The 17320-nt window shown below is 28.5% G+C and overlaps 1 protein-coding gene across 4 annotated transcripts in view; it reads right to left on the reverse strand.

Moving 5' to 3' along the window:
• The window catches only part of LOC117167726 (neurocalcin homolog), a 377055-nt gene that overhangs the window by 47634 nt on the left and 312101 nt on the right, over nt 1–17320 (reverse strand). For all 4 annotated transcript variants that reach the window (XR_004466426.1, XM_033352876.1, XM_033352875.1 and 1 more), the window contains exon 2: nt 1837–2053. Coding sequence is in view for 3 of the 4 variants with exons in the window: in XM_033352876.1 (XP_033208767.1) it covers nt 1837–1906 (70 nt within the window). In the remaining variant the exon portion in view is untranslated. The remainder of the gene's footprint in view (nt 1–1836; nt 2054–17320) is intronic.

Consider the following 17320-nt stretch of genomic DNA (forward strand, 5'->3'; position numbering starts at 1 on the left):
CTAAGCAAAATTATTTTGCCCCTAGTTTCTGAAAAAAATGGTGTGACAATGTTTCTCGAAAATGTCGCAATCATTGTTCCTCAAAATTATATTGGCTTTTCATTACTTGAAATTTTTTACATCTTAAATTTTAAATTTGGAAAATTAAATCTCGAAAAATCATAGAAAACCGTGTGCGAATTATAAAAACTTTGTGATAATAAATCATTAAAAATATTTTAAAAATATTGCACGATTATACAATATTAAGAAATATAGAATTATTGTATTATACAAATATTATACAATTTTAAACAATAAAATGAACAGTTTTAAAACAACATCATCATAATTCGTACAATATTTGGAATTTTTAACAGATTTAGATTATATTAACGTTTATCACAGGATATCAGTTATTGAAAGAAATTAAATTTAAAAGATTTAAATTAAATGATTCTTCTTAATTAATAAAACTTATAAGCTTCAACAATTTTGGATTTTATTAATTTTTTTGTCGTAAATGAATTTCTTTCTTCAAAAATCATTCAACTTCAAAGAAGATTTTGTTTTTAATAATAAATTCAGTTTTTCATTATAAATTAAATAAGATTGAAATTTTTGAATTAAACAATTCGATTGCAAAAAATATTTACAACAATATATTTTGCGTTCCATTTTTGAATGAAAACTGATTGTTTTAGTTAAAAATTCAACTATTCAGTTGATAATGTATACATTTTGCTGTAAATTTACCACTGTTGGTAGAAACGAATTCTGCTTGATTAAAAATGTAACTACTCGGTTATCAATCGAACTATTTTTTAACAAATTTATTTTATTATTTGAAAATCTATCTTTGAATTTTTTGAAAGTTCGTTTTTTTCTGTTGAAAATACATTTTTTCAACTTAAAACTCAATTATACCATTGTTGGTTGCAAAGCGATATTTTTTAGTTTTTTTTTAGTTTAGAAAATAAAACATTTTGGCTCAAGAATAAAAAAATGTTGTGGTTTAAATTTTGTCTTTGTTGACGTTTCTTCTTTCTCTTGAATGAAAGACCTTTCTTGTCTGAAAATTCTTCAACTATATTTGACTTTTTAGCTTTAAAACACAATTCTTTCGTTGAAAATCCATCTCTTTTGATAGAAAATTACTGTTTCATGGTTGAAAATTCAACTAATTTACTTGAAAATGAAATTTATCGCAACTTAAAATTTTAAGTTTGTCCTACTAAATTTAATATAAATTAATGTGATCTCGTGGCATCATTGAGCCAATCAGAATGCCAGACGTCATTTTAGAAAAAATAAAGAAGCACAGAAGATGGTTCATGGCGTTTCGTCAAAATGAATTGTAGGATATATGCTTATTCGGCATAATGCAAATTATTTCACATAGTAATTCGGAAAAATATATATTATATCAAATGGCAATTCGGAAATATAAAAATAAGAACACTTGGGAATGCGGAAAAATAAAAATGACGTAAATTTGTAATCAGAATAACTAAAAATAATAGCAAACTTCTATTCGGCCAAATGATATTAGGCCTCCTAAAACTGAAATATTATTTATTGCAGGAAATATTTTCCCCTAAAAAATATTATTTTTGTAATTCAGAAATGTATGAAAGAAATTGTAAGAGTCCAGTAAATTTTGCAGGAGACTTTGATTGTCTATTAGGCGAGTTTGGAAATTGAAAAGTAGTTGGCTGGGGCATAGGCTTTTGGTCTATGGGGCCAAGGATCTCCAAACGACTGAGGCCTCTAGAAAAGCCACCTCGAGGCACTTTCTGCAATAAACGATTCACTCCCAGTCGACTGCGATGTAAGTACTACACGTTTTATAGTCACCTGAAAACTCGGTGTTCTGTTTGAGATCTTCCAGCACTTCCGGCTTGAGTTTGCTGTTCTGTTTACCCATCGTTGAAGCCGCCGCCGACGCTCCAGGAGTTCACCTCACTGGATCTCGAATCCTCTTTAAATATGTAAGAGCCAACTCTAGTCTACTAGTCTGCGTGTGCCGTTATGCGCCACAAACTTCGTGGCTGGTACTCTGCACCAGACACGCCTGCGAAAAAAGATAGAAAAACAATTAAACATAGCAGAAGATACATTAATATGCCTCAAAGCTCATGATTTTAACGAGAAACTTCATTCCCATCTGCTGATTTTTAAATGGGCCGTGGTTATTCTAAAAAAAACAGCGAGATGTACGTCGCAAGACGTGCTTCGCGAAATAAGTGTCGCTGGATGTGTGTCGCTGATTCGACTGTGCCGCCACAGAGTGAAAGTGCATGAAAATCCATTAGGTGCGTATTTTTTCTGTCGATCCAATGAGCCTTAGTTTCAGCCATTTCGAGGTTTAAGTATTCACGCTCGAGATAATGTAATTTTTATGTACTTTAGCCCTGTAAAGCACCATTAATATGAAAGTGAAAATTCCGAAATGGAACTTGATGACTTATATAAAACCTTTTAGAAGTAAAAAGAGCGGCGACCCAGTTTTTCCATTATCCCCACAAAGCCCTGCTTTTAAAGTAACATTATCCTTAACATTTATCACTTAGAATTTCGATATCCGCCACGAATACCCACGAGAGCAATGATTTTTGGTATTACTGCAGACACACGATGTTCTTCTCTCTTGCATTATATCTACGAAACTAGAGGGAAGAAGTCCCTAGAGATGTAGATAACTCAGCAGATGCGAATAGTTTAACTCTCATACGGTCTTAAAGTCAATTTTTTGTTTTAAATGACAAAGAGCCGCCTCCCTTTTTTTATCTTTTGACTACATTGTTTCAACCCGCCCTAAGCAAACTAAATAAAACAAACAAAAATATTACGCCAACCCGACTTGTACAAGCCGTACCGCAAAACGGGGTAAAGTTGCCCATGTACAGTAAAGTTCTGCTCACCTCCTAATTTATATTTTTAGATCCCACATTAAATTTAATAGGTCACAAAATAAAAGATTACGGATTATTTTATTTAGTTGAACTGACAAACTTGATTTTTTAAGTTGTATGTTGCGAATTAGTTGGTGAGCAACTTTACCCTACATGAACGACTTTGGCCCGTTTTACGATCTACTTAAATTTTTCTCGAATTTTTACAAAAGCAAGAAATTCGGTTATTATATTTTAATAAAGATTTCGAAAAATGTGAAGAAAGAAAATAGGAAGATTTTATAGCTATTTTTATAATTTTGCAGAATTAAAAAAAAACTGGGAAAAATTCGAATAATTTTATAGAATTTAGAAAACATTTGTAAGGTTTAAAAATTTTAAAAACATTAAAAAATAATATAAAATTTCAAAGGATTTAAAAAGCCTAAAAGCAAAATGTAGATTTTTAAAGATTCATGGGAAAATTTAAAGTAATTTTTTATTCTAAATATTAATATTAAGAGAATATTTCAAATGATTTAAAAAAATTTCTAAAATTGTCAAAAAAGTATCTGAAAGGTTTTAAGGCAATTTTTTGATTTAATTGAATGTTTTAAATAACTTTGATTTTAATGTTTTAGATATTTTGTTAAAAAAAACCTTTTTTTTATAAATTCAATTGTGTTTTATTTCGAATACAATTTTTTATGGAAATATCAAATGTTAATTTTTTTATTGAGAATCCATACTTTTCTGTTAAAAATTGAACAAACTGGTTTCATCTTGAACTATTCTATTAAAAATATATTTTTTTATTTAAGGTTTTTTTTAATTTTTCAGAGGATGTTTTTAATGATGTCACTTTTTCTTGAAATGTGGTATTTTTAACCACCCTGGTCGAAATTCATTTAATAATAAAATAAATTGAATTAGAATAAATTACAGTGATGTGAAAATTGTATTTTTTAGTAAAAAGTTGTAACATTTTGTACGAGATTTCGAATTCTAGAAAAAGCTTATAGTTTAGATTATAAATATTTTTGTAATTTTCTAAATAATTTAACGAATAAAAAAAATTACAAAAAAAGTTGTTCAGAAAAATGATATAGAAACATTTAAATGATTTTTTTTATTTTTTGCTAAAGGGTTTAATTGTCTATATACTTGTTTTTTACTATTGTAAAACAATTTAAAATAATAATTGGCACGCATTTAAGGTAGAGTTGTGATAAAAATCAAAAGTCTGAAAAATTGTTTTTCTATTATTTTAAGAATACAAATAATATTATTTTGGATATCATTTTCAACAAAAACCATTATTTTTATTAAAAAATTCAGAGAATAAAAAATCATTTTAACTTTTTCTGCAATTTTATTTTTATTTTTAGTCGTTTTTGGCTTTTTTTATCGGGAGAAACATTTTTTACAACTCTACTGTTTCCAATTATGAAAGTAAATTTTTTATGGTTGAAATCGTTAAAAAAAGCACAGAAAACATTTTTTTAATAAATACTGATATCTAAAGTTTTTTATTTGTATTTTAAATTAGAAACAGTAATATTTTAAGGATTGTGTGAAATTCCCCCAAAAATAAGCGACGACTAATTAAAATTCAATCATTTTTCGGGAAAAACATTTCCTACAATTCTATTTGAAAATTTGAAAATAAGTAAATTAATATAAAATATGGTTATATGTTAAAAAGTAGAGAACATTTTTTCAGAAAAATTAAGCCATTATTTATTAAAAATCAACCGCTTTTTAAAAATTGGCGAGAAGCGAGAGAAAAAAATTAAGTTGCAAAAAACATTGTTAAAATAATTTTTTGTTAGTTTTATAATTGTTTCATTTAAAATAATGATTTTTATTTGAAATTACATGATCAATAAGATTATCTGAATTCTAAAAATAATGGAAAAACTATTATTTTCAGAGATATGATTTTTTACATGACTGGCGGCAACTACTTCAAGAGTAGAAAAGTAAAAAGTATATATAAATATATATTTTTTAATACGTATATTAAAATATCTGGAAAACAAAGCCCAATATCGAAAAGTGGAAAAGTAGCTTTTTGTAGAGCATTTAAAGAGTAACAACTTTCCTCTATAAACTTTGTTCATATTCGCATATTTTTTCGAAAAAAAGAGTTTATGATTTGGAGAAAACCCTATATTTTAATTTTGAAGTTTCTCATTTTTTGGCTTATGAAATTCGAAAGAATGTGAAATTCGTCACTAGAATCAAAACAAAAATGAGTGGAAAATGAATGTGGAGGAGGTGGTGGCTGATGAGGAGGAGGGCAAAAGTGGCCATTAGTTTTGAAAATGAAATGATTCATCAAAAATTGGCACTTTATCCTAAAAATTGTCTAACAGGAAAAACAACCTGGACATCAAACATACTTTTGTAACAGTTCGAGAAAAATTTTGAATATTTTCAGTATACCCTTACGACTAAAAAGTTCAAACGTTCACTTTTTTTCGACCAACTCCTTATAAAATATCAAAAACCGACAAAAAATCAACTTAATTTAGAATAAGCTTAATCTAATAAAATAAAAAATCAGACACAATTTCTCAATCACTCAAACATTCAGGCACTCAGAGGGAAACATTTGCACTCTTGAGTCTCAGTTCTCTGCAACAGAAAAAAAGATTTGTAAAAGACAACGAGGGTACATTTAGAGCATAGTGCGATTTATTATAATAAGTAATAATAATAATAGTAGTATATTAATAATAATAATAATAGTAGTAATGTAGGTTTATCAGAGTTTTACCACCCACGGACAAAATACGGATCTTTTTGATTGTTTAAACAGAACAATATTCGTGTATTAATTTCACGTGGGGCGAATACTCGGAATAAGGTCACTGACGCGTCTTTCCTCGGATAAAACAACCGGCTCGATAAATAATTGCAAAAAACAACAACCCTTAGGAAAAGATTATTCTAAAAATATCAACATCGGATATAAAATATAGTTCGGATTAATTTTCCCTTAAATGCGAGAGAGGAATTGAGTATTTAACGTGTGCAATTTTCATCCGCGCTGCTCAAAAGCTTTGCAAACTATCTTCACGCATACAGAAGTCATCACTCGAATCGATCCCTGTCAATCGAGTCAACTCAAGAAAGCGTCACTTACTCACGTTCCGCTTCAATAGACAGCCATCTTCTCGAGCTCACGAAACACGTGTCTTTATTGCCGAGCATTTGTCCTGTACAATTTTTTTTTTATCTGACACCTTTTAATGTCTTTATATACAGAAATGATTGCGTATAAGTAAAGACGCGTGAATGCGATTTTCACTTCAGAAAGTACATTGCAAGTACACTCTACTCCTGATATAAGACCCCCCGTTTTACGATATTCCAAGAACTGATTGCCTCCGCAGTTTTGTGATGAGAGAAGCCGCGGGACCGAAAAAGAGAATGTTTACGTTTCGATTCCTCCGATTTAGAACCAAGGCCAAGGCAAGCCATACCCGAAATCGGCTTATATCGGGAGTTGAGTGTAGTTAAACACATACGTGAATATTTTCCATGATTCTTCACGCTTCGTGACTCTGTGAGGGGGGACAAGTTTTAATAATTATTCATAAACGAGTTGGATTTCATGCTCATACGGGTAACTTATCGAGTTTTAAAGCACTTTTAATTGGTCTTCAAAAGCAAAAAGAGATTCATTGCAGAATATTTATTTGAAAAATGTCTTTTGTAAGTTTAAAGACGCATTTGACTGGTTTTTTAGAGATTATTTGAAAAGGTCTTTTCATTTATCTTACTGTTAACACAGAGTGACTGCAAAATTTTATTTAAAAAATTTTTGACTTTTCTCTAATTTTTTCTCAACTTTTCATTTTCCTTTATCATTAATATTTAAAGACCCCGATTCCAATCATGCAAAAATTGAACGAAAATAGTAAGAAATTCACAAAAATTATGAAAATTCAAGATTAATTACAAAAATTAAGTGAATTCAAAACAATCGGAAAATATTAAAAATTAATTGAATTTAGTAAGTTTGAAATGTAGAATCTAAAAAATTTATTTTTTTTGAGAGAGAATTTCACAGAATTCAGGGAAAATTAATTAATTAATTAATGAAAATGAAATATAATAATAATAAATTAAATTATATCAATGGCTTACAATCTTGGGAATGAATTCTTTAAAATCTATTAAAATACTATAAAATCCCGTGTAATTCTATGAAATTTGATAGTTTCTAAAATCCTGAACAATTTATGAGGTTCTGTAACGTCGTTCCATGTGTTTCAAAATCCTAGTAAATTCTTCAAAACAGCATGAACGTCGTTTTAAACTCTTTAAAATCATTAAAGTCTTTGGAAATCTCTTAAAATTCTTTTTAACTCTTGATAACTACTTGGAATTTTTAAAAATACCCTAAAATTGTTTAATGTCTGAAATTATGTGAAATCACTTCTAATTACTAAAATTTATTTAAAATATCTTGAGATATTTTAAATCTTGTATCGGAATTTTCTTTTAATCACAAAAATTCTTTGGGAATTTTCCAAAAACACCTAAAATCTTGAAAATTCTTTGAGATATCTAAAAATTATTAAAATTAATCATTGGAAACTTTTAAAATTTAGAAAATACTTTCAAAATTCTTCAAAATCTTTGGAAAGATTTTTTCCCGAAATTTCCTGAAATCCTGTAAAATCATACGATATCTTTCGCAAATCCAATTTTTTTCCTTTACAATTTTCCTTTCCTTTTCTTTTCCTTTCTTTATAATCGCATGGAAATTTTTTCAAATTTCTTAAAATTATTAAAATATTTTGAAGTCCCTTGAAATTTCTTCAAATATTCAAATCAATCAAAATTCCTTCGAATATTATTAAAATCCATTATATATTTAAATTATTTGAAATCGTTTGAAATATTTTGAGATTTTTTTAAGCATTTTAAAATTCCATCGAAATCTTACAAAATACAATAAAATATTTCAAATCTTTTGAAATCCCTTTAATCTTTTTCAAGACCCTGAAAATGCATTCAAATCTTTTAAAATACTTTAAAATATTTTAGATTTCTTAAAATCCTTCAAAACTTTTAAAATTTCTTGAAAAATCATTGGAATATTTTTAAACTTTCCAAAATATTTGCAAATTATATGAAATATTTTTTAATTCAAATTTTTTAAAACCGTGAAAATGCCTTGAAATCTTCTAAAATTCCCTAAAAGATGTCAAATACTTTAAAATCCCTTCAAATTATTGAATTAAATTACAAATTATTCGGAATCTTTTAAAATTACGTTGCACATTTAAAATCCTTTAAAATCTCTTAAATTTTATATATTTCTTGAACATTCCTTCGAATCTTTTAAAATATCCTGAAATATTTAAGATGCTTGGAAATCCCTTGGAAATTTTGAAAACACTTGAAAGTTCTTCAGATTTTAAAAAAATACCCTAATATATTTCAAATTCTTTGAAATATTTTTAAACTCCTTGAAGTTTTGTAATGCACTTAAAACTTCCAGGAAATATTTTAAAATTTCCTTGCATATTCAAAAACCATCAAAATCTTTTGAAATCCCTTGAAACTCTTTTAAGCTCTTAAAAATATCTTGATATTTTTAAATTTGATTTCTTTTTTACAAAAATTCTTTGAAGTTTCTTTAAATTTCCTTCAAATTACTGAATACTAATGAAAAATCCCTTGAAACCTTTAAAAACGCATGGGTTAATTTATTTAAAAAAAAAAATTGAGAAAAAAGTTAGTAAACATGACTGTGTGGCAGCCCTGATTATTTTTAACAGTTACTCCAAGACTTTTTCCATTTTTTCTTAAAAATCCTTAGTTTTCATTGACCAAAAAACCGTAAATTTTATTAACCACTGTAAGGAATTTTCGTCTTTTGGAAAGCAATCAAATTGAAGGGCTTTAAACTCCAAAAAGGTAAAATTATCGCGGGTTCTATTTAAGAATCTTGCATAGAGTCTATTTTCGAAACGTGAAGTACCAAGATTTAGTCGCTGGACTCTTTCCATTCGGAAATAAATTTCATTTTGTTCGTTCCTATCGACTGACAGTTTCCAACTCACATAATATGGCTATGACGAGTACTAATAGGATCTCAGATTGCAGTGTACTGTCGACAATCATCGGTAAACTCTAAATTAAACTATATATAAAATGCGCTTAACTAACAAGTACAACAATAATAACATTATTTCGGACAAAGGGTCTGTGCCAGACCGCGTCAGTCGTGGACGCGCAGAGTGAAACAAGAAAAACGGCATCGAGAAAAGCTTTTCCACTTTAGCTCTTAAATGCCTTCCTTCGTTTTATTTTATGATGAAAAAAAAAACTTTCTCGTAAATTATTCTCTTAATGGCTCACGGATTATTCTTCTTTTTTTTAAAAAGAATCCTTTCCTCGCAGAGAAACTCTTCTCGCCATCGCTTTTCTTTGTTTCGCTTTTCGATATTAGTAGCGATTATTAGCTAACAGTTAGTGAATCTTATTTAACGTATTGAATATTTTATTATACTTATACGCTAAAATGCGTTATACATTAATATTGCGAGCTAAATTGTGTAACAATACACGACGAGTAAGAAAAGTCAGACGAATTCTTTTAACCACGGTAACGATTGTGAAAAACAAATTCTTTTTTGGGTCAAACAGCATCTTGATTGGTTTCTCGAAAGATATCGCTTTCTAAATTCACCCACGTATCATAATTGTAAAAAGATTTTTTTAATTGGCATCAGACTCATCTCTGTTTTAGTAGATTTACAATATAATTGACCTTGACGATATCCATTTGATCGCCGTCTACCTGCTGGATCTACCCCCACTACCCAAATTTTCCCTCACCCAGCCGAGAAACCACCAGACTTTTCCTTATTGAGGCTCAGCGGCGCCAGTCTGGAGGTACCTCAGCGCGTGAGGGGAATTTGTATAGTGGAGGTAGAGCAAGCAGGTAGACGGCGCACGTAAATATTCTAAACCTTCTAAGGCAGGGCTGACTCGCATTGACAATTTCATGAATTAAAAGAAAAAAGTTAATTAAAAACAAATGGAGCCTGACGCCAAAAGAAAAATCTTCTTAACAATTAAATTCTTTTTTATCGTTCGTTTTGTCATCAAGATTTTTATTATCTCACAGAATCAGTAATTCTGATTTCACAGCTACCGTTTTTAGAAGACCCGCGTGGTTCGAACGACGTACGTCTAGCAGAAAAGAAGTGAAAAGAGTACATATATATTACATTATGTGCAATCAATGAGAAATTTGAGAAGGGCGGGAAGTACGATTCGATTTACAGTAGAGGTTGTCGTAAAGTATCTGATTATTACCAACCATTTTCCTCCGGGTTCCTCGACGACGTGATTCGCAGATTCAATGGAGGTAAAACTTAAACGGCAACGTTTACTGTAAACCGACATCCAGGTTCAAGGGAAATTAAACGCAGCTAAAAAAGATCGTAAAGAAAGGAAATTGGGTTCCTACTTCTAAGATTAAAAATACATTCAGACAATAAAAAATGAATAGTGCCAGACCAGGGTGACTTATGAAATCATCTTTTTTTTTTTAGATTTTCTAAAAACTTGAATGGGAAATTTCTTTCTTCTCGTGAGAAAATGATCACTTATTTTTGCAAGTTAAAAAAATGTAGGTATTAAATTTTCATTCCTCGAATTTTAATTATCCCATCTTGTACAGGGTGCCATATGACCCTCAAATTTTGTTCGTTAAGAACAAAAAATTACTAAAAATTTTTTTAAAATTGTGAAATATTCCTTCTAAAAAATTTGTTTTCAAGTAAAAAAAAAATTAAGTTTTTGTTAAAGGAAGATCTGTGGTACCTTATTTTTCATATTTACTAGCAGCATACATTTTTTTAACTATTTATTTTTGAGTCATTTAAATATAATTTTCCTTAGACTTTTGAAAAATTTTAACAGATTTTCGAACATTTCAAATATTTCAAAACGAAATTACAACTAAAAAGATATTTTTTAAGCAAGTAGATACATTATTAACCGAAAAATGTGAAGTCTTTACAACAAAATGGAAAAGTTGATATTTCAACAAAAATATTTTTATTTTTAATCAATTATCATTGAATTATACTACAAAAGACGATTTTTCAACGAAACAGTTGAACTTTCTACCAACAAAATATTTTTCAATCAATAAAAAAAAAGTAAACCAAATTAAAATTTTAGAAGAAAAATAATAACGATAAGTGTGGAAATTCAAGCAGATTCTTAAGATTTAAGATTCGAAACAGTTGCCAAAATTTCTTTTTACAATTGTTGAAATCTTTTGAAATGTTTTAAGATCTATTTAAATAATCTCTGAAAAATAATTTTTTAACACAAAAAATCATTACAAATTTTTCTAGGAATCTTAATTAATTTTTTTGCTCGTGTTAGAACTTTTGAAATCCTTAAAAAGTTTTAAATTCTTAATTAGAAATTTTCGAAAAGCTAGCTTTTAAATTTTGTGAAATCTTTTTGAATTTAAAATTATTTTCAAAAATTCTAAACTTTTCTTATTTAAAATGTTCTTTGAAATCATACAAATTTTTTTATTCTAAAGAAACCATAAAAAATTCTTGAAGCAAAATTTTGCTGTAAAATCTTCTACAAAAAAATCTTCCAAATTTTATTTCCTAACGAATAATTAAAAATTTTGAAAAATTGATTTTTCAGCTTGGAACCACCACAGCTACCTCTAAATAAATATTCTTAATCAGGCAAAATAGTGGATCATTTGCACACAAAAATAAATACATTTTTAAGTCAAGGTTTTACGAAATCTAATAAGAAAGGATTCCCGCAGGAATCCTGATGTAGAAAATCAAAGTACAATTTAAGAATAATCAAGGTACAATTTAAAAAAAAGTAGAGTCCGAAGCTAAAAATAAATCCAAGACCAGAAATACATCAGATCAGGAGAAAAGATTTATGACGGAGAGCAATAAAACTCTTTTCTCTTAGTTTCCGGTCATTAATTCCAAATTAAATTTTCTAAAATAGGCGAAATATCACAGTAATTGAAGTAATAGCAAAAAGTTTAAAGAAACCTTTGGAGATTAAGGAAAGACAAGGACGGGGAGTAGAAAAATATAAAATCGCAGAAATTTAAGAGGCTAAATGAATCCATATTTCTCTTCGTATATTGGTTTCAATTGACTTTTCCTCTCATTGCCTAGCTTGGAATCATGTCGATTTGAAAATGTTCCGAATTCAGGGTGGTCATTAAAATCTTAAAAATTTAAATAAAAATAAATAAATCTTAATATCTCCATTCGTATTTAAATTTAATGGAAATATAAATCACAAAACTTTGTAAATTCAACCTTGTTGCTATTTTACCCTTAAAATTAAAAATATATCTTTTACTCTAAAAAATAATAGTTTTCCACCCTGATATTTATATAAAGAAGCAAAAAAACGGTCTCGAGGTTTGGAAGGAGGGACAAGAACGCGTTTTTGATTCTAATACCCGTTGCTTTCGTCTTCCGTCGCGACGCTTATCATTCGTAAAATGTACTATTTCGATTGTCAGTGCTCGACTTTCTATTGGTACGCTTACTCGACTTTCCATTTCGCTGGGTCATTGGGTCCGCCGCGATGAAAGTGATTTTTTTAGTCTGCAAAAAATGGTTTCACTGCGCTGCCACAGACTAATGCACTTGACAAAATGGGAAGAGATTAATTTAAGCTAAAAAGTCACTAAAAGTGACCACTTCTCACACAAAATAAGGCCTGTAATTTCTAAAGGAACAATCATCGATTCAAAAATTTCGTTTCAATTATACATTTATTTGATTGGCTTGCATTTACAAGATTAGGCGGAAGCTCGCTACAGTGGATAATCATTCATTAAAAATATCAATATATGTAAAATAATAAATTTAATTTTTATTAATAGTTAATATACTATAGGTGTTTATTAATTGAAATTAAAATGAATCATTTTTCTTTTATTTGTGCTATTAAGTAATGAACTTCGAAAAAACTTTGAACAAAATATTGCAATAGGAACTAGAAAACCAGAGAATTATGAATAAAAAACAATTTTCATTTTTATAATTTAAATATTCCAAACTTAAATGCTCTGAAAGCAGCGAAAATTGTGTGACTTTTCACATACACACACAAAAATGTTTCAATTCCTAAGCTCTTAAGTAAAAATATTATAATTTTTACCAAACGGATAAATTTTAGACCAAAAACAATTAGTTGAAGTTTCTAATAAAAATAAATAAATTTGAAATCAAAAATTCAATTGTTAAATTTTTATTTTAAAAAATCTATTTAGAACCGAAATAAAACCGGGTTTTAAGCAAAATAGTTCAATTTTCGAAAAAGATTTTAAACAGAATGGTTGAATTATAATTAAAATAAATAAAATTATTTGCAAATTAGGTTAATTTTTAAATAAATAGATCAATTTTCTACTAAAAAAGATCAGTCAAATAGTTAAATTTGTATATGACAAAGATGCATCTTTAACCAAAAAAGAAATGGTTAAATTTTTTGTGAACAAAATTAATTTGTGACAAAAAAAAAAATTATTTTAAGCAAAATAGTACAATTTTCGACCAAAAAAAATTTTTTTTAACAAAATGGTTTAATCCTCAAGCAAAAGAGATTATTAATTATCAACCAAATAGTTGCAATTTTAAGCATGCAATTTTCGCAAAATGAACGAGTAAGGAAGCTGACTTTTCAACTAAAGAGTTGAATTTCGATTAATTTCCATCAAAAGTACAGTTTGGAAGCTGAACAGCAGAATCTTTCTCAAAACCTTTGAATTTTATTCCCGAAAAATTAATTTTCAGACAAATAGTTACATTGTGACCCAAAAAAGAATAAATTTCTACAAACGAAAAGAATTATCAATAAAATAGATGGATTTCTAACAAAAAAAATAAATTTTCGACTTAATAGTTCAAAATTCTAGTAAACAAAATATGTCAATCAAAAATTAAACAGTGGAATTCTTATTTAAAAAAATTCAGTTTTAACCAAAATAAGAATTAATTTTTAAGAAAAAACAGTTGAAAAGTTGAATCCCTAAACAAAAGAGATTGCTAATAGTCAACTTAAAAGTTTAATTTTTAGCCTGAAAAATTCAATTATGACCAAGAGAAGAGCTAATTTTTCAACTACAGAGTTGAATATCAACCAAAAATATGATTCTTTAACAAAATGTCTTAAATCTTAATAAAATAATAAAATTATCAACCAAATAATAAAATTTAAAAAAAAGTTAAATTAGGAATCAACAATTGTCATATTTTTCAGAAAAAGTGGAAGTTTCTTGAAAATAGGGGAAGAAAGAGGAATACTTTTAAAAAAGGGGATAATAGCAATTTTCTACCAAAGAGTAACTATAGTTTCCATACATCAAAAAATTAAATTTTCACTTTTTTTAGATAAAATCTAAAATAAGGTGGATCAAAGTGACTAAAGTGGCCTTTTCATTTAAAAAGTGACTTGTTTAAAACAAAAATTCACTGTGTGGCAGCCTATGGATACGCCATTTTTTTCAACCGGAAGCTGGTCCTTTTTCGCGTGCGTGCATGGATTTATGTATATACAAATTAAAAAAGCGACCTGCTTAACGTTCCATTTTGGAGAACGTCGAGTAAAACGGTCAAAGAGCTCATCTTTAGGTATTTTAAAATTGACTCGATAGTTCCTATCATATTATATAGTAGATACGATGAAAGCAGGTATTTTATAGTTAAATCGAAAGGTCGGTGAATCACTTCTCTTTTCTTAACATGGAAGGACGCGATGATATGTTCCTAAACTACAACGAATTTCATCAATCCGAAATCACCTCAATTAATCAAAACAAGAATTTATTCAACTAAATTAACATTTTTCAGAGTAGTATAGCTGTGGTTTTGTTCCATGCTAAGTTACCGACGCGCGATAATTACCCTCGGTCGATAAATGTGGGCTCGTACCCGTATAGTTCTACTACTCTTCTAGTGAATAGATTTTTCTGAATATAATAATTGGCTCAAGTTGATGTTAACAAAACATAGGAAAAATTCAACAGCAGATATAAAAAAATGTTCGATATTGAATCTAGAATTTTGAAAGTTCTAGAACAGAATTTACGATTGTATGCTCATTGAAGTAAAATCTTGATTGAATCAGAGTTCGGTTGAGCGTGATTCGCGGACCAAGGAGAGTATTACCTAATTATTAGAACATGCAATTGGTCAAACGCTATCACTAATAGACACTAGTCTATCGATTTAGCTTACAGTAGGTAATTTAAGGACCTTATGACGTTAACTTGCGAAGTTTTCTTACGAGCCTAAAACGATTAGTTAAGACGCGACCGTAGTAAATAGATGCAAATGCTTTTTTTAATCCTATGCACTATAAGCGCGAAGACTATAGGCATTTCGAATACTGAACTCGACCGACACTATAGAATGTTTCGTCATTCCTCAGGAAGAAATTGGAACGTGAACAAATTGTGCGTTTTCCATTTGTCATCATTATAAAAAGAAAGCAAGGAACAAAGAATGTCACATTCATGAAAATAAATACAGTTTCGTTTTATGAATGGGCCGGAGATTGCATGATTAAATTTGGAAAATTTTCAACCGCTTCTTAACTTTCATGGTTATTAGAATATTATGAAAAAATATTATAGGAAATTCAGTAAAAGCCTATAACGATTTTTCTGTAATGAATTTCTTATCACTTTTTCGTGATTGTAAAAAAATTATTATGGAAAATTATTATGCGATAATCAGGATAGAAGTAAGTAATGGAATTTCTAAAGATTTCAACAATTGAAAGGGTAATGAAAGAAATAAAAAATTAATTATTAATTATTAAGTAAAAATAACTGATTTATACTTATATAAAGGATTTATAGCTGACTGGTTCATAGTTATTTTAAATCACTCCAGAAAATTTAAAAAGATTTTAGAAATTTTAAGAAATGCCAAGAAATTTTGTAGGATTTTCAAAGATTTCGATAAATTTAATAAATATTTTACAAAAATGCTTTTTAGCGTTTTCTTCAAACAATTCAATTTTAAAAGTTTCGAATAAAAATTCTTCAATTTTAATAATTCGCAATCATACATTTTTTCAACTTATAAGTTTTTCAGTCAAAGATTCACTAAGTTGGAATGTTTATTGTATAAGATGATGTCATTTTTAAAATTTCTTATTTTAATATTTAAGTTAAATATTTAAGTCAGTTTTCATAATTTACAATGGAAAATCTTTAAATTTTTAAAATTTAGAATTTAAGACTCTTCAATCTTTACCGTATAAAATAGAACAATTATGTTCAAATTTTATATTTCAAGGTATGTAATTTTTAACGTTTTTTAAAAATATGAAGTTCAATTTTGAAGACTTATCATTGAAATGTATTCACTTTTGTACATTTTCAATCGAAAAATCTGTAATAGTATAAACAGTAAAAATGAGAACATTAATTTATTTTTTGGAAATTCTTACATTTTTATCAATCTTATCAGAAACAAGAAATTTATTCAATTTAAAACAATGCAATAGATATTCACAATTACATTACACGGGGATGCAAAAATGATCTTTATATGAATTTTTGATTTTCTGTGACCGGGAAATAATTATATGAAATTTATTAATGGCAATTCATTATAGACTTTTACTGACTTTCCTATACTATTTAAAACAATTTTTATTATTAAAAAATTATTTAAATTAGACGAAACAATTAATAATAAAAAAATGTTAAGCCACCAATTTTTCGACAATCTCAGGCCTATTTACGAATACGTCTTTTTGTGTAAAGATCTCAAATTTCTTCCTGCAGACTTAGCAGAGTAGTACCGATTGATCACGAGGAACGATCAGAAGTTTTTTTTTAGGACGGAGTAGATCCGTTCGAAGTTTCGTGCCAAGGAACGCTAAAGGAGACCGGATTGCTTGCTATTTGCGAATTGAGCCCGAAACGTGAAAAGCGCTGCGCCCGACTTCGAGGCAATGCATCTTTCAGATATCGGATCTGAAACTTTGATATCTGATAGGCGAAGGTCCCAGTAACGGAAATATTCAAAAACTTTAATCGAATCCCATATATTTTTCAACTCCCCCAAAACGCTGGCTTTGAGGTATCATCCGCTCATCACCCGTACGCGAAAGGAAACAGTTTTTCTAAATGTACCTGCACAAGCTTAGAGGTTTTTCTGTACCTGGCCAAGCTTACAATTTTTCCTGTACCAGCAAAAGCTTAGAGTTTTTCTGTACCTGCACAAGCGTAGAGTTTTTCTGCACCTGTACAAGCTTAGAGTTTTTTTCTGTACCTGCACAAGCTTAGAGCTTTTTTGGTACCTGCACCAGCTTAGAAATTTTTCTGTACCTGCACAAGCTTACCGTTTTTTTCTGTATCTACAAAAGCTTCCAATTTT

This window comes from Belonocnema kinseyi, chromosome 2, assembly GCF_010883055.1.
Source record: "Belonocnema kinseyi isolate 2016_QV_RU_SX_M_011 chromosome 2, B_treatae_v1, whole genome shotgun sequence".
NCBI classification, from domain to species: Eukaryota; Metazoa; Arthropoda; class Insecta; order Hymenoptera; family Cynipidae; genus Belonocnema; species Belonocnema kinseyi.